At 40.8% G+C, this 27,200-nt stretch overlaps 1 protein-coding gene across 4 annotated transcripts in view; it reads left to right on the top strand.

The window, feature by feature from the left end:
• PIEZO2 (piezo type mechanosensitive ion channel component 2) overlaps positions 1-27,200 on the top strand; it is a 455,796-nt gene that overhangs the window by 243,082 nt on the left and 185,514 nt on the right. For all 4 annotated transcript variants that reach the window (XM_045065366.1, XM_004742696.3, XM_013051380.2 and 1 more), the window contains exon 5: positions 16,488-16,650. In XM_045065366.1, coding sequence (XP_044921301.1) covers positions 16,488-16,650 — 163 coding nt within the window. The remainder of the gene's footprint in view (positions 1-16,487; positions 16,651-27,200) is intronic.

The following is a 27,200-nucleotide window of genomic DNA, read 5'->3' on the forward strand; positions in this document are numbered from 1 at the left end:
ATAGGTCATTCTAGATTGCCTTTGTCACTTCATACTGGATTACTCCAGCTCCTTCTCTCTCTCTCTCCTTGGGTTTACTGAAGTATAGTGTATGTTCAATGAAATTCACCCTCCTTGAGGTGTGTAGTTCTGTGAGTTTCACAGAAATATACATCATGTACCCATCACCACCTTCAAGATATGGAACATCTCCACTGTCCCAGAAGGTCTCCTTCTCTTCCTTTGTAGTCAGACCCTCCCCGCTCAGTCACTGATCTGATTGTTGTTTCTGTGGTTTTGTCTTTTCCAAATTGTCCTATGAATGGTCTCAGGGAGCAAGTGACCTTCTATGTCTGGCTTCTTTCTTACTATAATGCCTTTTAGCTTCATTCACAGAGTTGGAAGTATCTGTGCTTCATTCCCTTTTATTGCTCATCATGTTCTGTTGTGTAGATCATTGTGGATGTTGGGGCTGTTTTTAGTTTTGGTGATTATGAACAAAGCTATTAAAAACATTTGCATCTAGGTCTTTGTGTGAATATATATTTTTGTTTCTTTTACTCTGGGAGTCTCTAAATTGTCTATTTTGCCTCCAGTCTGCCTGCCAGTTAATGAATTCTGCATTACTCAAAATGCTTACTGAACAAACTTTTGAAAACTAAATCTCATTTTCACTGGGGAAGTATATTTAGAGATACTCTCTGGCAATTCTATTTGTAGTGTAGATCAGCACACTATAATTTGTGCTTTACAAATTTATATTTTCATTTTTTAGATTTACTTATGGGTACACTTTTGGACAGTTAAAAATCCAGAGTTGGTTTTTTTTTTTTCTCATGTGATTATTAGATTTATTCCTGGAACAATTTTGATTTGTTTTACCGCTTGGTACTTCTAGTTTGCTCTAATTTGCTTGAGTACAGATCCACAATCTCCAATTCAAAAATACAGCAAAAACTTAACGTTTCAGAGCCCAGTTTGTTGATGGCAAAAGCTGACCTGACCTGAACTCACCTGGTCGCCAAGCAGAGACCATTTCAGTGTGTGTGAGTTGCCCAAAGTGTGTGTGGTTCGTTGTGGTCACTGTTCTAGCACCCTCTGCCAGTGTTAAATCATAGAGTAAGAGGGGTCTCTCCAAAGTCAGGAAGAGTATGAATTTTGAAATACCGTTTGGTTCCAAGAGATCTGGAGAGAGGATCTGTGTTATTTTCATCTGTTCTCTACCTTTGTATCATCTTCCTCTGCCCCTATCTAAAGACACCACTTGTTTGATAGAATGTGCCACAGAATCGTTCTCAAACTTTTTCTGCTGTAACTACGCATGTCAAGATCCAATGCCATGCCAATGTATGAAGTTGCAAAAAAAAAAAAAAAAAACAATTGCTACTCTTGCCACAGGCACTACACTCCTCGATTTTTGTTCCACTTTATTCTATTGCTTCATGAGAAAGAAAATGCTGGTTGATGGCACCTCAGTGTATAAACTGATTAGCCATGGCTTTCATTTGAAAAACAAAAAACAAACAAAAAAACCACACTGAGCTGGAGGGTCATGCCCTGCCCAGCATGATATACAGATAGCTAGAAGCAGATTTAGTAGAAGTTAATTCTTCTTTGGCTGCTTACTGTGAGACATTACTGCAATGACCAATGCTTGTACTTCATGGTATTTGCAGACTGTCACATGGACAAATGAGAGCCTCAGAAATGTGTGTGGATCAGATTTATAGTCCTTACTCTTGAGATCAAGCAGAATGGAGACCCAGGGCTGCATATCCTCCAGTAATCTGGAGTCCATCCCCTACCTCTGGACAGAGTAGATCTTACCTGTTCCCCAGTTTGCAGTAGTTCACAAGATCTTTGCAAGCCCATTAGAGAATCATAGTAGGAGTGTGTCAGTCAGGGCTCGTCAGGGACCCGTCTGCTCAGTGATGCAATAAAGAATTTATTCCAGGAATTAGACTGTACAAATTGTGGACAGAGCTGGGGAAGGAGAGGTCTGATGAGAGAGATGGAGGTGAGCCAGTGCTGAGGAGTGGGCACATCCAGGACCTGGTGGAAAGCTTCTGGAAAGGTCTATAGGAAGCTCTGTTGGGGAAGCCACCCAAGCAGGTGGGGTGCTGGGCCTTGGGGCCAGGTCCCAGAAGGAAGTGCTGGGTGTGGGATGGAGGAGAGCCAGGGCAAGGGGAACCTACTGTCACCTCTCTGTTAGTCTGTCACTGCATCCCGCGGAGAGAAGACCACAGACCCAGGGGCCTCTTCACTTGTACCCTCCAGTTCACACACAGGTATCCCCTGGGACATTTCTGATTCAGAACCCTGCAGGGTCAGGATTCCAGAAACAGCCCCACCTTAACTAAGTTGAGGCAGCCCAACCCAGCAATTAGGAGGTTCCTCTCCATCACAAATGATTATTCTCTATGCCTTTAACCATTGTCTTCAGAAACCGTACTGTCAATGCTCATCATTAATTTCCCCAGTCTGCAGAGATATTATAATCACATTTTATCATTTAGAGGAGTCAAGCATTTGGTCTGAGGCCTGAAAATAATTCATTATCAAAACAAAAAGATTTCTCCATCTGACTTCACCAAAATACTCTGACTTCTATTTAAATAGGTTGCGGTTTAGATTAATTTGCTGCTGTTTTCCTTCAACATTGCTCAGTGGCACTTTATTCAGGCGGCAATCCTCAGATTGGGGGAGGGGATAAGGAAAGAAGGCAGGAGGAACATAAAGCTGGATTTGGAACTCGGGGCATTGCTGTAATGGCAGTACCCGTGCACGTATGGACTGACTCAGAGGTGTTCACATTTCTCCTTCCTGTTGTCTCTCCTTAAATCCCACTGGTATCAAGCATCCGTGAAGTTCTCCATCTTTCCTAGCTCCCCATTGTTCCTTCCTCCTCTTTGCAATCAAGCATTTAGTTGTTGATGTCTGCACAGTGTGCAGTTAAGATGAGCGGCTGGCTTGAAGGAGTGGCTGCTGCAACAGTGTGTGGGGAAGCCAGGGCCTGAGGAGAAGGCAACGTGGAGTTACTGGAGGCGGTGTCCCCAGTATAAGAAAGTGACTCTGTGCCAGAGATTACAGAAGGGGAAGGTGGATGAGGCAGCTGGTGTGTGTGTTAAAATAAACATACCTATCTTTTTCCCACCCTCTCAAGTGGGATGGCCCAGAAACAAGGAGCTTGCCAAGCACCAGACTCCTGAGAGCCCATTTCTGAAGATCACATGCCACCGAAAGTAGAAACAGGGCTCTGGGGCCCAGAGAGTAGGTGGGCTGGTGGAAGAGGAAACAGGGGATGAGCCTGAGACCTTACTGTATCAGAAAGTCAGAAAATGCTTAATAAACCATAAGGACATCACAGGAGCCAACTTCTAGGGGCTCTCCCAGCTCAGGAACACTCTGAGCATCAAAATAAATAATGGTAGTTTCAAAATACAATCTATGCAGTAAAGCAGGAATTCTTGGGTCCACATTGATGTCAGTTGGCTAAGTAATTAATCTACTGCGGGTAAGGCAATGTGCTTTCTTGGAGTAGGACACTGATTAATAACGACAGGCCCAACTGGCCAGCTTTGGCAGCCGCCATGATGGTAGTGGGTCCTGGTAGGAGTTGATGATGTCTGAGGTAGGTAGATGGAGGTCTGACAAGGACCAGGATGATTTTAATTTTGGAATATCTGCCCACAAAATATGAGTCGAATACAAAGGGGATAAAAGGGCAATAGCCCCCAGCCAAATAATTCAGGTGGGATGTGTTGGAATGGCAGGACAGCATCATTTCCATGGTGCTCTTCGTAAGAAGCATGAGCCAGGTTGAGGATCATCCTACATAAGGAAGACTGTACTCATTCACCTCCAAGAGCATGAAAAACTAAGAATGACGGACTGAGAAGTTGACCAGATGGAAGGAAACTGAGTAGACATGACAGCTAAACGCACTGCACACTCCTGGCCCCAGAGGTGGAGGAATAAGAACGGAGTCTGACACTGGATGGTAGCGAGTCAACATGGGTGTCCACAGGGGAAAAATGCATGGTGGTAATGCAGGACAGTCCTTATATGGGAGAAGTCCTCAGTGGTGTAGAGGGAGGCGGTGACGCAGATGGAGATACATGGTCTCCATATCTGGTCCTGATTCATCCCACACAAATACACAGAGCACATCAGCTCACCCTCTTGTACCTAGACTACGCTTCTGCTTGCTTGATTTAACCACATTTGCATGCTGTGTGTGCAGGCACGTAGATGGTATGACCCTCTTCTCAGTCCCTCAGACTGCTTCCTGTATTGACCCATTCTGTCTCCTTTAAGATTCTCTTCAGATCCTGGATTTAGTCTCTGGTGGCTGCCTGGGGCTGGATGTTGAGTTTTCTCCCTTTCCAAACTCACACACTTGAATAAGAATGAACACTGGTTCCTTTTCATCCCAGCCCACTGCTCTGACCGCTCCCAAGTGCAGCTTCTAACACTCGTCCAAAATTTGCCTGGTGGGGAGCTGGGTAATTGGGGCACAGCAAACATCTGATTATTGTCACACCCTTATGGGTGAAGTGATATTTTCTTCTTTTATAATGTAGGAAACTGAGAAGTTAAAGAACTTGCATATGTGCACATAAAATCAAGTGGCTTATAAATATCGACCAATACCTCTTCCAATGCCTTGGCATCTTGCATTTGCATGTCCAAATGTCATTCAAGGTCATCCTTGGCATGGACCCCATTCCCTTTCAAGGCTGTCTCCCACCATTCATCCTCATCTTGTAAATCACAACAAAGTCCTTTTGTTTGTAATTTCCCAGACACACCATTACTAGTTCAGAGTTCCTTCAAAACCCATCTCAGACTTGGTCAGCTGAGGGAGATTTCCTATTGCATCCTTGACAAAGAGAGTCAATTGACTGATACCTGCACACAGGCCTACTGTTGCCTTTCCCCACCGGCAGGAATTTATTTGCCTCCTGCCGGCCCTTCTTACTATACAAGACCTTGCTGCAGGCTGGGACTCTTATCTTTCTCGGCACGGACAGCCTAGGACCTGGCCAAATGCCTGTGACCTGATACATACTCATACATATTTGTTGAATTAAATTAGCAGGGATAGGGTTCACTTCAAGGTCTTGAAGTCCAAAGTTCATGCTGTTTTCTTTATTCTGTGTTCACTTCCAATAGTGACACAAAGCCTCTTGCCTTTTTTTTTTTTTTTTTTTTTTTTTTCAGATCAAGTGTTTATGAAAAGCATAAATGGGCTACTTGGTCACAGTGATCCATTGCGTGTCTTAATTTCTTTTTAACAAAATTAATTTGAGTTCATTTTTTTCTCAAGCTATTCAGCACAGCAATTCAAGCAAGAGGGGACCTCCGAGATGGCACCTGGTGTTTACTGCTAGCATCGCTTAAGCAGGGAGATTTCAGCTTGTTTTTCATGTTGTTTTTATAAACCCACATCCACCAGACCCTGGTAGCTCACAAGCTGGACAGTATGACCAATGCTTTGTTTATAACTTGGAAGGCAAGTCACTTTGGGATAGGCTCCAGGTGGTGCAGCTCTGTTTTTATAAATGTTAGGATGGAGTTTTCTCTTAAGAATAAATGATGTGGAGACTCCCAAGAGTGATCTGTAGGAATTAGCATTGTTGATGGAGGACAGACTATCTTTTGTAAGTGCCTAGAAAATAAGAAAGGGACAAATCCAAGAGGCAGGACATATCCACTCCCCCAGCACAGAAGAGGGGGCAGCTGGAGGAAGTTCTTGGCTTGCTGAATATTTTATCATTTTTGACTAGCAGTAAGAAAGGATATCTGAGAGGCTTTCACCAGGACCTTTCCTTGGTGAGAGCCTTGTCATGGTCACAAAATCACTAAAAAGGAGGCACGGGAGGGAGCTTTCAGTGCTTCAAGAAGTTGACAGGAAGTGAGACCAGTGGATAGAATATATGATCATTTACAGGCATGTTTCTAGCCACAATTTTGAAAGAGCACACACATTAATTTTGACGGGGACAAGGGCAGACGATGAGGTTGGAAATTCCAAGTAATGGAAACTGTGTTAGCAAAGATCCAGAAGTTGGAAGGACTCTGTCCTTGTCATAGGATGGTGAGGCCCCTAGAGGAAGATCACAAGGTTAGGAGGAACCAGAAATAAGCTTTATGATAGGGAACCTTAAACATCAGGTAGAGGACTTTAGATTTGATGTTTAAGGGTATGTTTTAGAATTTTGCCCAAGATAGACACATAGTAAAAGAAGTGCCTTCTTTTGTTACTGCTTTGGAGTTTTATTTTATTTTGTATTTTGTTTGTTCTAGTATGTTTTTAAAAGTTTTTTATTAGAATTCCAGTTAGTTAACATACAGTATAATGTTAGTTTCAGGTGTACAATTTAAGATTCAACCCTTCCATACAATACCTGGTGCTCATCATAGTAATTGCCCTCCCTAATCCCCATCACCTATTTAGCCCATCCTACCACACCTAACTGCCCTCAGGTAACCATCAGTTTGCTCTCTCTAGTTAGGAGTCTGTTTCTTGGTTTATTTCTCCTCCCCCCTTTGATCATCTGTTTTTTTTTTTCCTTAAATTCCACATATGAGTGAAATCATATGGCATTTGTCTTTCTCTGTCTAACTTATTTCACTCAACATAATATTTTCTAGCTCCATCCACACTTGTGCAAATGGCAATATTTCATTCTTTTTTATGACTGAGTAATATTCCATTCCAACCAACTCTTTGGGGGGAAAGTACCTATTGACAGCATTTGCCAACTTCCATGATGTAAATACTCCCACTGAGGTCAATTTCAAGCTGGTAATAAATAGCCACTGAACCCAGACCTAGAACCAACCAGGTCCTGCACACTCCTGAATAGTCGAGTACATAGGGACAAATATGTGACTGTCTTCCAACACTTTTTCTTCCTTCTCTTAACTTCTGTCAAATCAAGAGCCTTAGGACTCTCTTAACTGACCCTCTTCCTCATAACAGAAGTGAAAAGCCATCAAAACACTTTATATAAGAATGAAGTGTGTGTGTTCCAAAGGAGAAGAGCAACTTCTCACAATAGCTGGATTAAAATACTCAAGTAGTGTTTCACCTTCAAGGTGAAAAGAATCCTGCCACTAAATGTAGAAAAAAAAATCCTGGAAATTCAGCCTTAGCTCATACCTTAATATAATTAGAAATTGCCAAGCAATTGCTCTTTTAGTGACAGAAAAGTTTTCTGAATTCATAGAAATGAGCTACATGGCTTCTTCAATGCATTAACAACAGTGGACTCCCTTGATTTGAATATTGAAAGGGATTCTCAATACTTGATACATTTCCTTCAAGTTTTACTCATCTATATCTTTCTTCACTTACATGAAATCTATTTAATACTTCCTTATGTGACTTGCTATGTGAAGTCACAGATTCAATAAAAAGGTAGCCTCCATACATATTTTTAAGACACGTGGGAAGCAGTTGAAACCAGAGTTTTATCTCTGACATTAAGGTTTTACAATTAGATATACATTCACTTTGTTCTTAAGGTGATTTATGAAATCTGAGCAACTGATGGACCTCATTCAGAGTACTTATGCTTAAGAAAAACAAAAGTAGTCTGACTTTCAGTGTGTCAACTTCAGAGGCCACCAGAGTACTAGGTAGACCAAATTAATAGTTTGCATTCATTTAAATAATGTTCATTTGCTATTTTAATCATTTATTGGAATCCCATTGAAGTTGACCTTCCTACTAACTCTGAACCAAAAGACTTACCTCCCAAAAAGAGTTGCATAAATGCAATTACTGTTTTTGAACTTCCAGAGAGGACTGTGGTTGCATTTACACCTGGTTGCTCTTTCTTAGCAATACCTGAAACTCCAGCATTTTTCTTCTTTCCCAGTCCCATCTCAATTTTGCTGCCTCCTTATGGTGGATTTTCCTAGTTGAAATGGAACTTTAGACCCTGAGAAATCATTTTGTAGATGAAAAAACTGAAACTTGGGAAACTTGGAAAAATGAATTGATTTGCCCTTGGAAATACCCACATGCCTCACTTCTCTGGACCTTGTCAGGAAGGCTGGTGATTGTATTTGAGTAATGAGTCAGACCTAATATAATCATGGTCATTAGAACATTAATAAAACATTAATAAAATTAATCCCTTGAAACCATCAAACTCCTAGGGGAAAAAAAAAAAAAATAGGCCACAAGCTTCTCATATCTTAGTGCTGAATTTTTAGATCTGACTCCAAAAGCAGAAGAACAAAAGCAAAAATAAACAAGTGGGATCTCATCAAACTGAAAAATCTTCTGCACAGCAAAGGAAACATTAACAAAATGACAAGCCAACACTGAACAGGAGAAAATATTTTCAAATCATATGCCTGATAAGGGCTGATATCCAAAACATATAAAAAATTCAAACAACTCAATAACAAAAGATTAAACAATCCAATTTTTAAAAAATGGTCATAGGATCTAAACAGACATTTTTCCAAACGAAGACTTACAGATGGCCAACAGGCACATGAAAAGATGTCAGCATTACTAATTATCAGGGAAATGCTGATAAAAACCACAGAGAGATACCACCTCACACCTGTTAGAATGGCTATTATCAACAAGACATGAAATAACAAGCAGTGAAGATGTGGAGAAATGGAACCCCTCTTACACTGTTGGTGCAGCCACTAAAAAAAAAAATATGGAGGTGCCTTAAAAAACTAAAGATCGACCTACCATGTGTTCTAGATCTAGCTATTCCACTTTTGGAATAGCTAGATTTATTTTGGGTATTTATTTTGGGTATTTATCCAAAGAAAATGAGAACACTAATTTGAAAAGATATATGCACCACTATGTTCATTGCAGCATTATTTACAATAGTCAAGATATGGAAATAACAAAAAAAAGATGGAAATAACATAATTATCCATGGATAGATGAATGGATAAAGAAAATGTGATATGCACGCATGATGGTATACTATTCGGCTATAAAAAAAAGAAAATGTTGCCATTGGTGACAAAACAGATGGACCTTGAGGATATTGTGCCAAGTGAAATAAATCAGACAAAGACAAATACTATATGATTTCTCTTATACATGGCATCTGAAAAAACAGAACAAATGAACAAAGAAGACAAATGAACAAACAAGATAAAACGAAGCTCAGAGATTCAGAGAACAGAAGGGGATTAGGGGGTGGTCAGCAAGGGTAGAGGGGGATCAACTGTATGGTGACGGATAGTAACCAGAGTTATTGTGGTGATCACTTTGTGGTGTGTACAAGTACTGATTATTATATCGTACACCTGAAATTAATATGCTATATACCAATTTTACCTCAATACAAAAGTCATTGTCTTTTCCAGTCAAGATAATTGATTTCGTGGTTTTCAGATATGTTCTACACAAGAAATTTTAAGCAGCATGACTATTCCAACTTTTCAAAATAATATGAAGTATTAAAGATACATTTTTGTTCTTATCAACTAGCTTTCAACCAATTTAAGGACTTGAACATTAGTAATATTTTTGGTATTTATACAGTAGATTATTATATCCCTTTTCCCTTCCCAGAAATAAGTGTTTGTCATCTTCATGTCATATTTTATGCATAAATCCCTAAGTGATCTACATTCTGTACTTTTGCTTCTTCTTCTATGTTCATTGCAGCATTATTTACAATACCACTATGTTATGAGATTACGGTTATGAGATGATACATCCATATTTAGATCCATCACACATACTTTTGCACCACTTTATTCATTTATAGTATTTATTTTATTTTGTGGGGGTATACTAATTTAATCTATTCATTTTCCTCTTGAAGGATATGTAGGTTATTCCCAATTTCCAGCTTCCCCAATGCCTCTTCAAGAAGTATAATCACGCTCAACAAATAAGATCAATGCAACTACAGCAAGTTTAGAAAGAAAATATTTGCCTGTTTAAGAGAACATGACATTTTAAGCAGTTTAGCATAAGCTTATATATATATGACATTTTATATGAAATATAAATATTATAATTAAAATATTGAAATGTTATATGATATATAAATATGAAATTATACACACACACACACACATATATATATATGAAAAATGTAACTGTTTTATACCTGGAACCCTAGGGTAACATTTTATAGGGAAATATCTATCTATTTAACTCATTAATTCATTAAAATAGGACTTCAACACAAAACCTGGTTAGTATGATTTCAAATGTAGAATTTATTTGAAATAAAATGTAATTTATTGTTAAGTGCTCTGGGTGTACACTTATAATTAGTTCAAAGAACCAAAGAACCTTATCCAAAGATTTACTCTATGCAATGCACTGTCCCTGGACAATCTAATTTATTCTATTGACTTTAGCCAACTTACATGGAAGGAAACTCTCAAGTTTACCCCTTCAGCCATGACTTCTCTCTCAAGCACAAATCCTACTGTGGCTTCCAGCATGAAATATTGCCTCCGCACTACACCTCACATTACCATGAAAACACTGCCTTCATGCCCCACTTCCTACAACCAAATCACAGTCTCTCAGTTTTCTTGGTGATTATGTTCCTCCTTTGCTCCAAATCCTTCAGCAGTTTGGGCTATGGGATTCTTTGCCAAAAATCCAATCCCAGCTGGGTCCAACCTTAACCCATCTTTTTGACTTTATCTCCCTTACATACCTTTATAACCAACAATCAATTTCCAAGACAGTGCTTGGTACATTGGAGATGGTGTAATAAATATTTTTTGAATGAATGGATAAAGAATTCTGCCAAATTGAGCCTTTTAACGTTCATTAGATACACTCCATATCTCCTATTCTTCAAATGTTTTCTCCAATGTATGTATTTAACAAAACCACATACATATGTGGTATATATATTATATGATATTTATATATATATCATGATTTATATTTTCCAGTTTTGTCAATTACATCTTTGTGTTCAAGTAACTGAGACTAATCATGAGCTCCTGATCTCTAGCTATTCCCAGACAAAGTAACATTTCTTCCTGTCTGGGTTTGTATTTTATTTTTCTTGAATGAAACAATCTAAATGAACTAAAATATCTCATCTAATTCTTCACCAATACTTTGCACAAACTACTGTTATACAAAGTAAAGTGTAAATATTTAGAGATAGTATTTATTCTGCCAGCCCTTACTCTCTTCACACTGTCCTATATATATATATGTGTGTGTGTGTGTGTGTATACATGTGTATATATCATATACATATATGTATATGTACATACATATGTATGTAACACATGTATGTGTGCATATGTATACATGTATGCATATATACATATGCATATATGTATGTGTGTGCACATATATGTATATACACATACTCATATATATGTATATACACCTATGTATATATGCATGTATGCGTGTACACATGTATACATGCACGCATACATGCATATATACACACACACACAGTATTTATTCTGCCAGCACTTACTCTTTTCACACTATCCCATATATATGTATGTATGTGTGTATATATATATATATGTACACATCCGTATATGTACGTAATTTTATACACAGATATAGATATGGGACAGTGTGAAGAGAGTAAGGGCTGGCAGAATAAATACTATCTCTCTCTCTATATACACACACACACACACACACGTACAAAGAAAGCATACATATATACATACATATATAGTTCTTGGATGCAGAGAGGAAGTTGACAGGAAGCTCTCATCTGGTAAATAACTGAGTGACATAAAATATTAAACATTTTATGATCAAGTATGTGCAACGTATGGCAGGCTTCTAAAGGAGGACATGGTCAAGGAAGGGTGATGGAAGGGCTTCACGGGGGAGATGTGGGGAAGGGCATTGCTGGCTAAGGGAGAAGGTTGCACAACAGCTCACAGGGAAAAACATTTGCATATTCAGGGTGGATGGGATTTGAGGTACAAAGAAATCATAGTAAGAGTTAAGGCAACCAGGCCTGGAACACCAAGGGCCTCGCATACCATACTCAGGAATATGGACCTTTCCTGTGGGCAGCACATGGTCAACCTTAGGCTTCTAAAAATGAAACTCTGGTAGTAACATGGAGACCTGTTGGCAGAGGGGGCCACCTGAGACAAAATAATGAGGGTGCTACTGCAGTAATCCAGGAGCAGAACTGAGATGTGGGGGTAAAATGGCGTCAAGAGAAATATTATGGAGACAGAACCTCCAGCTTTTCAGGGTCCAGGTTCTGTCTTGGTTTCTAGATTAATGACAGTACCACTTTTCAAGGTTAGGAAGAACAGCTTTTGGAATAAAGGTAACATTTAGTTTTAAAAGCTTTAGAAGTGGACATATCTAGTAGGAAAGTGGGTATCCGTTGGTATATCTCAGGGGAAAGGTTTGGACTGGCTGTGTAGATTTGTAAGTCATGATGTTGGTGCCTGGGGAGCCTGGGGGGTAGGTAAATCACCCAGGTTTACCATGTAGCATTAGAAGAAAAATAAGTGAAGAGTAGAACCTTGCAGACTCATCAATATTTGAGGAGAAGAGTCCGATGGGTAAAACCCAGCCCAGTACCTTTTTTTTTTTTTTTAAAAAAACACTTTATTTATTTATTTGACAGAAAGAGAGAGTGAGAGATCACAAGCAGGCAGGCAGAGAGGGGGGGGGGAAGCTGACTCCCCTCCAAACAGAGAGCCCAATGTGGGGCTCGATCCCAGGACCCTGAGATCATCACCTGAGCTGAAGGCAGAGGCTTACCCTTGTGAGCCACCCAGCACCCCCAGCCCAGTACTTCTTAGTGGGATTTCCCACTAAACAATGCAAGTTTTCAGGAATATCCACAGTTATCCATAGCTATCTAAATAGCTAGAAGGGAAAGGTAAGAAAACCAAGGAATAGGTTCGAGAACAGAAAGGGCTGATCTTGTTTGTCAAGTGCAGTTCAGAGGTGGGGTAGGATGAGAATTGGATGGGCTATTTGGGCCTTGTAGCAGGGAGATCATTTGGGACCCTTGAAAGAGCGTTTTCTGAGCAGTGTGGGCAAAGGAGCCTGTTAAAGTGGGTGGAAGATGGCTGAGTAAGGACAGGAGCAGTGAGTGTTGTCTATACTCATCAGAAGACTTTGAGTAGAAGTACTCTGCCCCTAGGTGAGCAGTTGGGCCAACCATTTAGCCCTTTCCCTTTTTGGTTTCCTATCTATCAGATGAAAAGAGCTGGACTATTTGTAGTTCCTTCCAGCTTCATGATTTCAATGACTTAGTGAGTTAATGGATGGATAGTTGGACGACTGGATAAGAGAATGGAATGAGATTCCACTGACTTCAAAAGTTATTGAGACCTAGTAAACATCAAACTTGTAGGGCTTAGCTGCACATTAGGATAGTTTCCAAATTATCCATTCATTTCAATCAAAAACTAGACCATTAAGCAGACTGTAGCCCAACATTTCCTAAGACCGGTTCCATGAACACTAGCTCAGTAAAATGTGATAGGCATCAGATAAAAATTTTAAGAAATGATTTTTGGTCAAATAAATTTTGGAACAGAGGCATAAATCAACTCAAAATTCTTGTTTTACTATAGAACTGCACAGGTTCTTTACCATAGTACTATGCATTGTGATTTTCTAACTCTTATTTGACTGAAGACTTTTTTTTTTCATTTTTTCCTTATTTTGTTTAACTTAGTGCATTTCTGAGGACTGACATTCTGATGAATGTGCTTTAGTAGACACTGATCTAAACAGTGAAGAAGGAAACTTGATTGATAAAACGATCCCCAAATGCTATATCAGTTAGACTGTGACCTGTTCATTGGACGTGCTCTTCATTATATTCTTCAAAAGTGTCTTTGTTTCTGCAGTCGTGGCATTATGAATGCACGGCTTTGTTAAATCAGCAAGCCAAGAGTAGTAGTTAATAGGTTAGCACCTCTGTGGCTGAATGATTTCATTGCAAATCGGGATCACAGCTCAATCCTGGATCCAGTAGCTAAATTCTATCACAGCAAGCGGCGTGATTGCTTTTGCAAACAGCATTCATTTACTCTCGTAATATATGTATGCTGTGAAATGTGTCTTTTGGGACCAAGAAACACAAAGCTGAGTCTGTTGCCTCAAAGAGACTGTTTGCAGACTGGGAGCTTAATGCAGTCCACAGGTGGGAAAGGCATAAGGCTTTGCTGGGGCTTCCTAGGTCTCTGTACCATGGGGCAAGGAGCAGCTGAGGCCACAGCTGGAGTCCTTGACACCTTTCCTTGAAGAATTCTTTTGCCCTCAACCCTGCTTGGTTAGTGCTTTTTATACAATGCCGCAGTCAATTTGTTTCCCATGAAAGAGCTCTAATAACCTATTAGGACTAGCAGCTCTCCTGATCTTAGCCCCACATAGCAAGCACCTACCAGAGCCTGGCTTTTGTGCTCTGGTCTGTCTCCTGGAGCCCCTCTTTCTTCTCACTGTAATGATGCTAATTTTTGTTTGCTTTGTTTGATCACTTTTAATAGTATACAACAAACTTCTACCTTTGGTGATAAAATCAATCATTAAATTTCATTGTTCTAAGTGTCGTTTCGATGCAACTTTCTTAGTTGAATTCTCTTCCTCTTACTCCAAATGAATGGAATTTGTAATTTTTTAATCCCTCTGACACAATCACGTTTGTTTCATTTAAGGAGGTAAAGGGATCTCTTCTCACTTTCTTGTTTCTCCGTTCGGGAGGGTTTAGAGCCATGTCTGAACGTGAAGCTTCTGTGGGGCTTGGTCTCTTCCAGACCAGTTTTTAAAAAAGCAAATTAGACTGGTCTGAAGATTTTCTCCTAGATTCTTGAAGTAATTAAGTTTTAACTTCTACATATTATGATAGTAACAAAGAAATGAAAACATTCTAGCTGCACAATAGTGGAATAGTTATGTGATGTCCGATCATGAACTTGGTGATGTTTAAAAATCATCAGTGAGGGGCGCCTGGGTGTCTCAGTCGTTAAGTGTCTACCTTCGGCTGAGGTCATGATCCTGGGGTCCTGAGATCGAGCCCCGTATCAGGCTCCCTGCTCTGTGGGAAGCCTGCTTCTCCCTCTCCCACTCTCCTTGGTTGTGTTCCCTCTCTCGCTGCCTCTCTGTCTGTCAAATAAATAAATAAAATCTTAAAAAAAAATAAAAAATAAAAATCATCAGTGAGCAATAAAAATATTAGTGATACAGCAAATGAACTAATTATTTTCAAAACAATAGGTGATGTATGAGCTTAGCATTGTAAACTCTCGGTATGCATGTCAAGGCACCGAGGAAGCTTGGAAAGGAAAGCCAGGCAGGTACATACATGAGAACACAGTGGTGGAGAGCATAAAATTTTTATCTAAATGGAGCTTGAGTATACTTCACTCTCCTCTATCTGTGTGATTTCAGGAAAATACTTTTTCATTTTGGAGCTGAAGTTCGGTTTTTGTGTGTGTGTGTGTGTGTGTTTTTCTTTGTTTGTTTTGTTTTTTTAATGAAAAGAAGGATAAATAATAATGCCTAACTCTGTATGGTAACTGGTTGGAAGAATAATATGTACCAATCTTATAACACAGAGCAATTGCTCAGTTAGTGGTAGATATTATTAACAATGCTTGAATTTATCAAAATGTTAACAGTGGTTATATCTAGGTAGGCAATGGGGGTCTTGCTGTGTGTTATACTTTATGCTTTTGCCCAAATACATAATATACACAATGTAAATGAATCCAGTCCATATCTGATCGTGCATATGCGTAGTCCCTAAATAAGCTTTTATCTCTATAAACCTTGAGTCACTTGCATTTGACTTAAATGAGATGAGGAAGGCGAAGAGTAGTTATCTCTTTGGCATGGAGGAGGAGGAACATAGGGCCATGGGAAGGACCCTTGCCTCCCCCTACCTGCCCCCCCCCTCCACCGAGGAATGCTGCTTGTCAGTGTCAGGCTTATTACACTTGAACCCAAATCTTCCAATTCGAAGTTCACAGTCCATTCTCCAAGATTAAAAGAAGAAGTGTACTAGGTCTGCCTTTCTTGGAACAGTATGGAAAACAAAATCAACTACGTATTCAAAATAATGAAGAGGGCCTCCCTTCAAGGATTGCTGTAACATCTTCTCTGTTTTCCCTCCAGCTTTGATTTACCTCTAAGGTAAAATATCTCCTGGCTGCTGGTATAGGTCTAGTTTTTAACTGCTTCAGTTAGATTCCCCACATCTGTTCTGTACTGCACACGGGCTTATTTAATAACAATACAGTTCATTAGCGTGTTTTAGAGAATTGGTTTAGGAGTCTTTATAATATTTCTGAAACTCCAGTGAAATCCTGGTGCCTTCCTGAATCTTAACGGATTACGTAAGATTCTGAGGTCGATGAAACGCTTTCCTGTATCTTCTAGGCAGAAACTGAGTATTGCTTTTTTTAAAAAATTCATTAAGGAGATACAGACCTATTTGGAGAGGGTGTCACCATAGGAATAGAAAAACAACTAAATTTCCTCCCCCTCCCTTTTTCTTGTCCCTCCATAGCCTAAAGGGAGCTGATGCTGGCAATGGGATCCGAGTGTTCGTGCCTGATATTGGGATGTTCATTGCGAGTCTGACCATCTGGCTCGTCTGCAGAAACATCGTTCAGAAACCAGGGACGGAAGAGGCAGCACAGTATAACTCGGAGTTTGAAAACGAAGAATTGGTAAATCTGATTTCATGCATCTATCTTCCTTCTTTGATTGCTGAGGGCCTTGAGCCTTCTAATGAGTTGTGTCAGAGTGAAATGTGCAAAGCACTGAAACTTTGGGGTGCTTGGCTTCAGTTAACGATGCAAAGTCCCCGATGGAGTTGCAATGGGAAGGCATTGGCAGCCACACCTTGGCCATGAGGAGCCAGTTCAAGGAACGTGGAGGCTGCCCTTTGTGAGGCATCATACTGACACAGTTCTTTTCACTCTCATCTAGTATTATCCCAGATGGTTAACCATCTAGGTTCATAATGCTGTAGCCCATGGTCTAGATACCTTAGTTATTACAAAATATTTAGAGAAGAAGTAACACCTGGTAGTTTGGAAAGAAAAAAAAAAGTAATTCCTCCCTGAACGGAAGCTTTCTAGTCTGTGCACCTCGCTCTTCAGAGTGGACTTATGTTAGCATATTTTGATCAGGTTGTTTTAAAGTATTCCAGAGAAAAAATATATACCTTTAGAAAATCATAAGAATTGGAAAAAGATAGCAATAATGAGGAAATTTAGCTATGTCTTTTAGTAGAAAGAGCTTCAGGAGGAGCAAGGAGCACATCAGATCTCACTTGGTGTATGAGAGCAAGTTAGTTCATCCCTTTCCCTAGATCTGTTTCTGAACTGTGCTCCATTCTAATGACTGCACTTTGTTGTGAGTTTCAGAGACATTGATTTTAAAAAAGTAATTGATTTGGTAGTTGAAAGATGAAATTTACAAAGAAAAAATTACAAAAAAACTTTATCAGGACAGTTGACACGAGACACAACTACCAAATGTTCTTATTCGGAGGTTTTGGCCAGAACTTGAACCTGCCAAACTGAAGTTAATTGAAATCACTTACTTTGAGAATGGTAATCACAAAGGCCTCAAGGAAGACAATTCTTAGTTCTGGCAAATGACCTATGTGCCTCACAAATAAGCAGCAAATGGTCTTGTATTGTTATTAAAAACAGAACAATAAAGTGAGGATGTAATTCAACAAATCTCTATAAACTAGGAATCATATTACCACCCCCAAATATCATTTATGGGTAAAAAATACACAATCACATTGGTCACATTGCATAGCAATATTTTGCTATTTTTAAGGCACATGTTAACAAGTACCTGGTGTGAAAAACAATTATAGCAAGGTAGCAACTAACCCTGTGTTACATTCTTTCTACAAACTATGGAGCACTTGTCAGCATCTTAAAAATGGGTAAAACCATGAAAGTGACTTTTCTTCCTGTTGGCTTTCCAATTTTAAAACAAAACTTAAAATTTTTATTTCTAGTTTTATAGTCAAACTTCAATTTAGAAGAGTTACAGTTTAGAAAATCGTCTGGCTTTGATCATTATTGCCAAAAATTGTCCAAGTTTGGTGAAAGTAAACCCACAAGCTCTCCAGCCTTAGGATTTTTCATTACCGGTATTTAAAAAGGCAAGATTATTTTTCAGTTATCCTCATATAGAGGATAAAAGATATTTGCTGTAAATTGAGTAGACACTGAAAGCAGATGTGGAAGCTACTAACAGTGGCGACATGATGTTGAGAAATTTGTTTATTCTCTCTCTTCTGCAAAATGAGGTCGATCATAATCCTATGTCATGGGGTTGCTATAAGCACTAAATGAAATGTCATGTACAACACGTCTAGTGCAGTGCCTGCCCATTGGGTTGCTTAATGAGATGCTACTAGCTCTCGTCACCTTGCGCTCTCCAGTTGGAGAGGTTCTAGAACAGTTTCAAATTCAGAGTCCTCTTAGGATGATAGAAAGCAAAGTTGGGTGGGGACTTTGAAGCCAACCCACTCGGGCAGAGAGTCCTTTCTGTGCCATTTTTCACAGACAGCCATAAATGAATGGCAAAGCTTCTCAAGAAAAGAACCTCTATCACTAAGGACAAAGGCCTTTTTGCCATAGGACCAGGGAAACCTACATTGACTGATGCAAGTTAACGGATTTCAGGTTATGCTTAGGGTCACACATCTGGGAAAGAAAAGAACACAGAACTGTTCCATGGATTAGTTCTAATACGTTTCCTTTTTGATTTCACATCGTTCTCAAAGACAGACTTACGGTACTTCTCTCCCATTTGAAACCCGTTTAAGTAACTGTACTCTCTATATTATTAATCACATTACTTAAAAATAACTGTAAGGGGATGTCTGGGTGGCTCAGTGGGTTAAAGCCTCTGCCTTCAGCTCAGGTCATGATCCCAGTGTCCTGGGATGGAGCCCCACATCAGGCTCTCTGCTCAGTAGGGAGCCTGCTTCCTCCTCTCTCTCTGCCTGCCTCTCTGCCTACTTGTGATTTCTGTCTGTCAAATAAATAAATAAAATCTAAAATAAATAAATAAAATAAAAATAACTGTAAGATGATTGACATTCTAAATACTATTTATTTGGGGCTTTGAAAAATACTAAATGTCATTATGATGAGATTGAATTTCTTCCCATTTAGATTTGCTTTGGCCTCATTTAGATCTTAATTTTCATTCTCTTCATGCATTCCAGCCACCCACCAACCCTCCCCGCGCCCCCCCACCAGTGGCCCGGGAGGAGCAGGCTGGTGTGTGAATCTTCTGAGATGAATCCACAAGGAAATATTTCTTACATGTGAACAATCTGGCTTGAGTCTGAAAAGAATAGAAGCACATGGCCAAAATAAGTAGGAGAATTTATTTTGTGTTGGAAGGCCCCGACATATTTCCTCCCTGTAATAAATCTTGACATTTGCACTGTAGAATGTTTGGTTTTTGAGGATCCTTTGAAAGAATAGTGTTTGCTGGCATTGTTTCTTCTTTCATTTATCCCAATGGTGAAATGGCAAGATTAATCCACTGGTGCATGCGAGAATGTCTTTTTAAATCCTGCATTGTTTTAAACTAGCAACTAATCCTTGAAGAAGACTCAGAGTCTTTCCTAATCTTGCTCAGCTTGATAATGAGGCTCAAGTTTGCTGTTTTAAAAGGCATCACAAATCCCTGGATTCCCGGAAAAAGAAAAAAAAAATCTTGTTACAGAGAATCTTGCATTGTACAGAGAACAGAGCTCAGTTAAGTAAGCCAATTCCTCAAGTGCCAGAAAAGGTTCTCTTTCAACTGACACATCTGTGATCTTGTTTATCTGTTCATTGCAATTCAGAAGCAGACCTACATGTTGTAACGGGGAGAAAGATCCCTAATCTTAAATATTTAAGAAAAAAGAGTTAGGTTATGAAAATAAAATCGTGTAGGAAAGGGTCACCTGCGCAATGAAACACTTTGTAATTTCACTATGCTGCTGTTATCTTGTATAGTTTTGTACTATCAGCACTTTCTAGCGATTTAATGAGATTTCAGGCTTTACTTTTTTGGAAGCAAATGGTATTCCAGTATATTATTAATCCAAATTTATGACAAGCTGTTTATTCAAATAGGAATTTTAGTCATGACTTAGTCTGCTTAGTCGGACATATCAAATATGAAGCATAAAAAGAATATTTTAGTATAGGTATCCACCATCTGTTAAAAGTTCGAGGATGCTACATTTGGAACCTGCTAATATTGTTTGGAAATTCATCCTGAGCCTCAAAACCTGTATCCTTTCTGATACCTAATGTCCATTAAACTCCTACTGCATCCACATTCTGGCACATAAAAACGCCAATGAGGCTGTGCCTCAAGTTTTAGCACTGAGGTTCTCGAAGTTACTCCTTTTTTTTTTTTTGAGAGCAAGAAACAAAGAATGAAAGAGATCAATCTTTTTACTGTCACCTTTTTTTTTCTTTTTACTCTCACCTTCTAATAAGGCATTTAGCTTCTCACCTGAGATTTGGCCCAGAATCATGTGTTTGAAGTTTTCTAGATCCTGTCTCTTCTGGCACCCAGACATAATCGTCTGAAAGATGGCAGCATTCAGTAGAGTAAGAAGTTGGGCAACTACCCACTTGCCCTCCCAGCCTTGAGCTTCCTGGCTTTTGCCGCGTCTCAAGGTCACTTTCAGAAACTAGGCAAGGACTTATTGTCATATGTCCCCCAAAATGCAGTATCCTGGGTTTGTCTTCTCTGGGTTAAACACATTTACAGTTTGGAGGAAACCTTTAATTGTGGTGATTTTAGATGCCATTAGTTTAAATAAAGAAAAAGTTGTTTTTTTAAAGATTTTATTTATTTATTTGACAGACAGAGATCACAAGTAGGCAGAGAGGCAGGCAGGGGGGTAGGGAGTAGGCTCCCTGCTGAGCAGAGAACCCAATGCTGGACTAGATCCCAGGACCCTGGGATCATGACCTGAGTCGAAGGCAGAGGCTTTAACCCACTGAGCCACCCAGGAACCCCAAAGAAAAAGTTTTTAATTGGAGGAAATCATTGGCCTGTTGTCTTCAGAAGGCTTTGGGAAAGCTCGGTATTACAGTTTCAGGATGAGTGTCATAGAGACAAGTTAACTTTAGATCCATGACTGAATGTATCCATGACTGTCCGTCAGCTACATCTCCCAAGCCACAAGGTGAGAGTGTGGAGTCCCTCTCATCCTTTCCTCTGAGAGAAACACACCTGGAGAGCTTACCCTCTTTATCACATAGAAAGGCAGGGATGTTCTATTACAGACCTAGGTTAATTGAATTAAATTTGACCAGCCTGGAGTTGAATATGTGACCCAGTAGTAAAAATAAAGGAAAGAATAAGCAATTAGGAAGGCAGCTCAAGTATTTTTACATCATTAAAATGAAACTATTTCAAATTAAATCCACCTTCATTTCTCTCCTATGTGTTCATTCATTTAACAACATTTCACAGTGTGTGCCTATTCTCTGCTTTATTTTTTTAAGAAAATCAAAGCTTCGAAGTAGACTTTTACCCTTAACAATATGTCTGGTTCTGGTTCTGAGTTTTTAGAATTTCTCAGAATATTTTGTTCTGTCCTTGGTATATTTAACAGGTGATTTTGCAGCTGAATTGCAAATAACAACAAAACACCCACAAGGGAGACTTGTTTGGGGAGAATGCAGAGCCCCGAGTCCCTTCAGGGAGGGGAGCTTGGTCAGGCACAGTGGGTGGGAAGGAACCTTTATATCCCACTCCTGTCACCTGCTTCTGCTTCAGGGGGTCTGCATCTCCCTCACTCCTTTGGGGGGGGGGGTGTCATGCTTTCCATCCTTCTCTCAACTGTAAATACCGAGATGGAACTGCCACCAACTTAATGTTGTTTAATTCCCCATGTTTCAAAACTTTCAAAGTGTTGGTGGTATGTTTGAGAGTAGGAGCTAGATCCCCCTCCCCTCCCTCCACCCAGCCTTCCTGAGGACGGCCCACCCAGGTTCACAGAGTCACCTTTCATTCCTTTCCTAGGACCCCGAGCCCTGGTAAGACCCCTGATGGCTTGAACGCCTCACCCATTATCATCAACAAGTCTACGGGCGCTACCTTGACATTTTGTCTAACCACATTGCCCTTTTCTGTCTCTCCTGCCACAGTCCTCATCCCACCTCTCAGCCAGACCCCAAAATAACCTACAGCTGAATTTCCCTACCTCCGGACTCTGTTCTTACCCTATTCAACTGTTCTTGAACTCTCTGCCTTCTCTGGATTAGCCTTGTAAAGTTATAAATCAAACTATGTCACTTCCTGGGGTTAAACACTTCACTGGATTCTCACTAAATGAGAACAAAGTTCAGGCTCCTAACCCTGAAGCCCATGGCACTTCCTGACCCCATCCCCTCCTCCTGGGCTCTGTCCCACTCCCTCTCTCGGCCCAGAAAAGACTAACTTTTCCTTTCTGCCATTCAGTCCACTCCCTGCTCATTCACGGCTAGTTTCTCCTCCATCATTGGGTGACCTCTTCCCCACCAAGGCCTTCGCCAGCCACCCGCCCAGATTATTCCCTAGTCTCTGTCTTGTTGTATCTGTAACAATTATCACACTGTAATTACGCTACATCCGCTTTTGGTCGCTGTTATTGACTTTCCATCTCCCTCACTAAATTATAAGCTCAGTGAGGGAAAGCTTCACACGTCCGTCTGGTTCTCTGTTACAACAGATCTTAAGTTAGTGAGGTAACCTGAGCTTGTGCACATAGTAATACTTATATACTTATCAAGTTAATGGGTTAGGCACTGACTGATTAATACGGAGGGTTGCTTTATGCAAAGTATAGAACTAAAGCAAGGGGTCAGCCTGCGGCCAGGATCATCTGCAAAGAGTTGCTTCTCCCCCAAACTGTCAGAGAACTTGGCAGGGCCGAGGCAAACCCACTTTTCTGTCTTGAGTGATCTCTCCTTGCTGTGTCTACAGAGAAGGATTTATTTATTTATTTATTTATTTATTCAGTACCCAATATGTGCCAGGATGGGCAAAAACAAATATCTAACAGGGAGTGTTCTTTAATTTTTTTGCTTTGCTTTCCAGGACATTAACCCCCCTCCTTTTATTTTATTTTATTTTATTTTATTATTATTTTTTTTTTACCACCCACCCCGCCCCCGTCATGTTCGCTTTGGGAATAACTGGAATTGGGCGTTCCAGATCCCTGTAATTAGAGGAGTTCATATTCTCACTTTATAAACAGTTTTATACTTAGTTTATTTCCTCTGAGCGAGCAAACCTCTGGGGTCCCAGGGCGGACTCCCACCTTGGACCTGGCACAGTGCTCAGAGCCGAGCTCAGGCTCAGGAGAAGTTCTGAGAGGAGGGAGGAGCCGGACTGGGGCTGGGGGCAGGGATGCTGTGGATTCCAGAGCAGCTAGAGCAGGGCTCAGCCTTTGAGCACTTTAATAACAAAGGCTTGCATTTTGTTTCCATCTCAGCCCATCAGAAGGCATTATAGGGATCCTGAATCTTTCAGGAAATTTTGGAGCAACAGGAAAGATTCTGTGCCCTCAAAATGCTGCTTTGTTATCACTCCCTAAATTTTTTATTTCTAAAGGGAACACTGGGTATGTCACTTAGAAGTGCTCAACTCTGCTGTTTCTTATAAGAGAAAATGGATGATTCCGGGTCAGTAATAATCTCTCTAACCAGAGACAAACTGAGTAGATAGTATCAGAATCAATCTCTCTCTCTCTCTCTCTCTCTCTCTCTGTGTGTGTGTGTGTGTGTGTGTGTGTGTGTGTGTTTTAATACTGACTTGGTTTTATGGTATGCTATTAAGTGATTTCTCTAAAAAAATAAACCCTAAAGATATAAACCTTTAAAATGACAGTCTGTCCAATTTGGCTGCTCTCCATTATTGTTCATTTCACTTTCAAATGATGTTCAGGTGATTCTCAAAGATTGGTGCAATTTCTAAGTTGGCCATTTGACCTGGGATGTTTTGGAATGTTCTGATGCAGGGCCCATCCCAGAGCTCTGGAATCAGAGTGTCCTGGCAGCAAGGGGATGTGGATGGTGGCACAAGGCTCCACTGTTCTTGCAAGTTTGGAAAGATAATCTTCCTACAACAAGTGTGGTCATAGAATGAAATATTTATTTATCTGTACAATGCTGTCCCGTTAGGCTTACATAACATACGGTGACATCACATAGACGAGATGCTCTCTCTACTCCCTTCCACAGGCAACATGGTGCCTATCTATCGGGTTTGCCTTGAGCCATGAGGCATCACACTTGCCTTTTCCTCCCTTGGGCTCTTCTGTGGAGATGAAACCATTCTGCAAGGATACATGGTTAACTTTTCATAATAAACAATGAAGAAACAACTCATGACACTTTAGAAAAACGTTCCCTTTGCCTCCAGATCATTTGTTTGTGACTTTGATACACTCCGTCGAAATGTTTTGAATAGCATGGTTTTAGCCACAAAGAAGAAAGTGGATTCATCTGATGAGGAGTTCTGGGCTAACACGTAAAGTTTGACTGAAACCGGAAGGAGGTTCTGCAGATGAATCACTTCAGTGCATTTTCCAGGGAAGGGAGTCTGCCTAGCACACGATTCCAACAAAACGTCTGCAGTTTTGCCTGGTCTGCCAAGCATGCCATCAGTTATCAGGCATTACAGATGGTGGCCTGTGCATGGATTCTAGATTGGCTGCTTCAGAATCATGTAGGGCAACTGTTTGGTCATACGGATGCCTGAGATTCGCTCCAAGAATTTCTCATTTAGTAAGTTTGAAGTGAGGCTAGGTTCCTGCCCTCTTCAAGATTCCCGGGCCATCATCAGGACATACCCCAACCCATTCAAAGATTGTTCGGAGTTAAAGAAAAATGGATATTTGCCTTTCACCAAAACTAACTGCAGTGTCTTCCCTGTCTGAATTGTGTGGGAACGACTGCTGTGTGCCGAGTGTGGGGAGGCAGCTGTGGGAGGAGATGCGGCAGCTACTTGGCGCTCAGACCCTGACCCAAGTTCAGAGACAAGCTTGGCCTCGCACGCAGTTGATCTCAGAGGTGTTATGGGACTACATGTTGGCACATTTAAAGTAGGGAATGTTTAGCAAAGGCAAGTTGGAGGATTTACACGTCTTCAAATAAGTTTTAGAGGTTGACATGGGCAATAATAATATGGAATTTATTATTATGATTATTTTATTTATTTATTCTTGCCTTTCTAAACTGTGGAGTGTTGTCTTTTTAATTTCTAAGCTCGATCTGGAACCAGGGGGAATTAAATCTTCATTTATAGCTGCTCCTTCTTCGCTTCAGGGCAGGAGTCCGGTTGCGTTCCAAAGCCGGGAGAGATTACGGCTCCCACAAGTAAGGCTGCTTGTTAGTAAATACATTTGAGCGAGTGGATGCTGTTCCAGAGGATCAGTGTTTATATTTCACCAGACGAATCATTTAGGGGGAGAAAGCCTGCCTGTTAAAAAGCAGCCCTGACGTGACTAATGGCCGTTCTGGCCCCAGCCTAGACAGTGGGGGCTCACAGAGGCCAGCCTGGCTCACTTCCGGCTCCCTCCCAGCTTGGCAGGTTTCTTAAGCGATTCCAACTGAGGATTCTGGTACAAAAATGCTGAAAACCCTCAAGTCCAGTGGTATGTTTATAAAAGTCATGGGGTCCCGGTCCTGCCCAAGAGAGGTCAAGGAAATGCATTTGTCTAACCTCGACCAGAGAACTCTATTTGATTTAATCTACATCCGTAGCAATTCTACAGCTGAATAAGAAACCATTTGTTATGAAAGTTAGGAGTGCATTTCTGACTGGGACCCAGGCAGCTCTAGCTTTGTTGTCTCTCCATGTCTCCCTTTTCAAGGATGGTGACTGAAGGTTTTGGCCTTTCTTCCCCAGGGAGGATTTATATGTGTCACTGCATCATGAGGGGGAAATTAAGCAAGACATGCCCCATGAATGGATGGTTTGTATGTGGATGGCAGTGTGGACACTATAGCCATAGCTTCACTGGATGGATCCCCACAGAAACTCCTGGGGGATCTGGAGCAAGTGGAAAGGAAGAGCTGGTATGGGACCTAGAGTCTTTAAGAGCTTGGGAGGGGAGCCCATGGCCAAGGACACGTTTCAAGTATGTTCCAAGGCCAAGAGAGCCTGTGGACTCTGGGTTCCCCATGTGGTTGCCTGCAGGGAGTGCTTCTAGGCAAAGAAGAAGATAGGGCTAGAGAGACCGGTTCCAGGTTGGCTGCGCCTGAGAGGTGGGTGAGCTCTGTATTCTCTCCAGATAACCTCATTAGACCTTTGACTTTAGAAACCTTATCTTTACCACTGAACTTTAGATAGACCTCTCCAGTTTCCATCTCCCTCCAGCCCTCCAGATTGCTGTGCTGGTTGCCCTTTTAACATCTCCAACAAGAAAGCCGGAAGGGCATCTCAGAACTGAATTCCCCAACCGGCTTCACCCTTGCTTATCCCCATCTCCTCAATAATGACAAAAATATAGGCACTATCTTTGTCTCTCGTCTGTCCCTCCACCCTCCACATCAAACTTACCAATAAGTGCTGCTGACTTGAATATAAGACAAATGGCAAAGACGCGATCCTCTTCTCAGATCCTTAAGCTCGTGTCTCCCCCGCAACCACAGCAATAGCCTCCTAGCTGAGGTCTCCCTTGGCATCACCATGTGATACAGGCCACGTCATAGCCCTCACTATGTGGAATGATTGGTGATGAAACTCCTGTTAGAGTGAGTTCAACAGAAATGAGGCCTAGGGGAAGTGATGCCATGTTTTTAGCCAACTCTTGGAGAGTCACTTTGAGAGGCAAATGTGGATTGGAAGAGGTGTGGGTTGGAGATGGTGAGGCATGTTTTGTTTGTTGATGGGGAGATATAGGAGAAAGGGAGCATGAGGTAATACAGGGGTGAGGGGAGGATGGCTGGGAGCGTCCTTTTCTCTGGTGTCTCAGGCGGTGCAGCTTCTCCATAGTCACAGGACGGAGTAGGGAGCCAAGTACCTGCTGTGCAAGTGAGCTTTAGGTTGGCAAGCTGATGTGCCCGCTGATTTCCCCTGCACAACAGGACGACACATAGACCCTGAGAAGGGTTAGCCCCTTCTCTCAGTGAAGTAGGAAGTGGGCTCATCAGCTGACAATGGGGAGGGTGAATTGGTGGAAGAGGAAGTATGTCTGGGAATATGTGCCTTCTTTCTGAACATATGGAGCCTT

This window comes from Mustela putorius, unplaced genomic scaffold, assembly GCF_011764305.1.
Source record: "Mustela putorius furo isolate JIRA1106 unplaced genomic scaffold, ASM1176430v1.1 tig00003858_pilon_pilon_pilon, whole genome shotgun sequence".
NCBI lineage: Eukaryota > Metazoa > Chordata > Mammalia > Carnivora > Mustelidae > Mustela > Mustela putorius.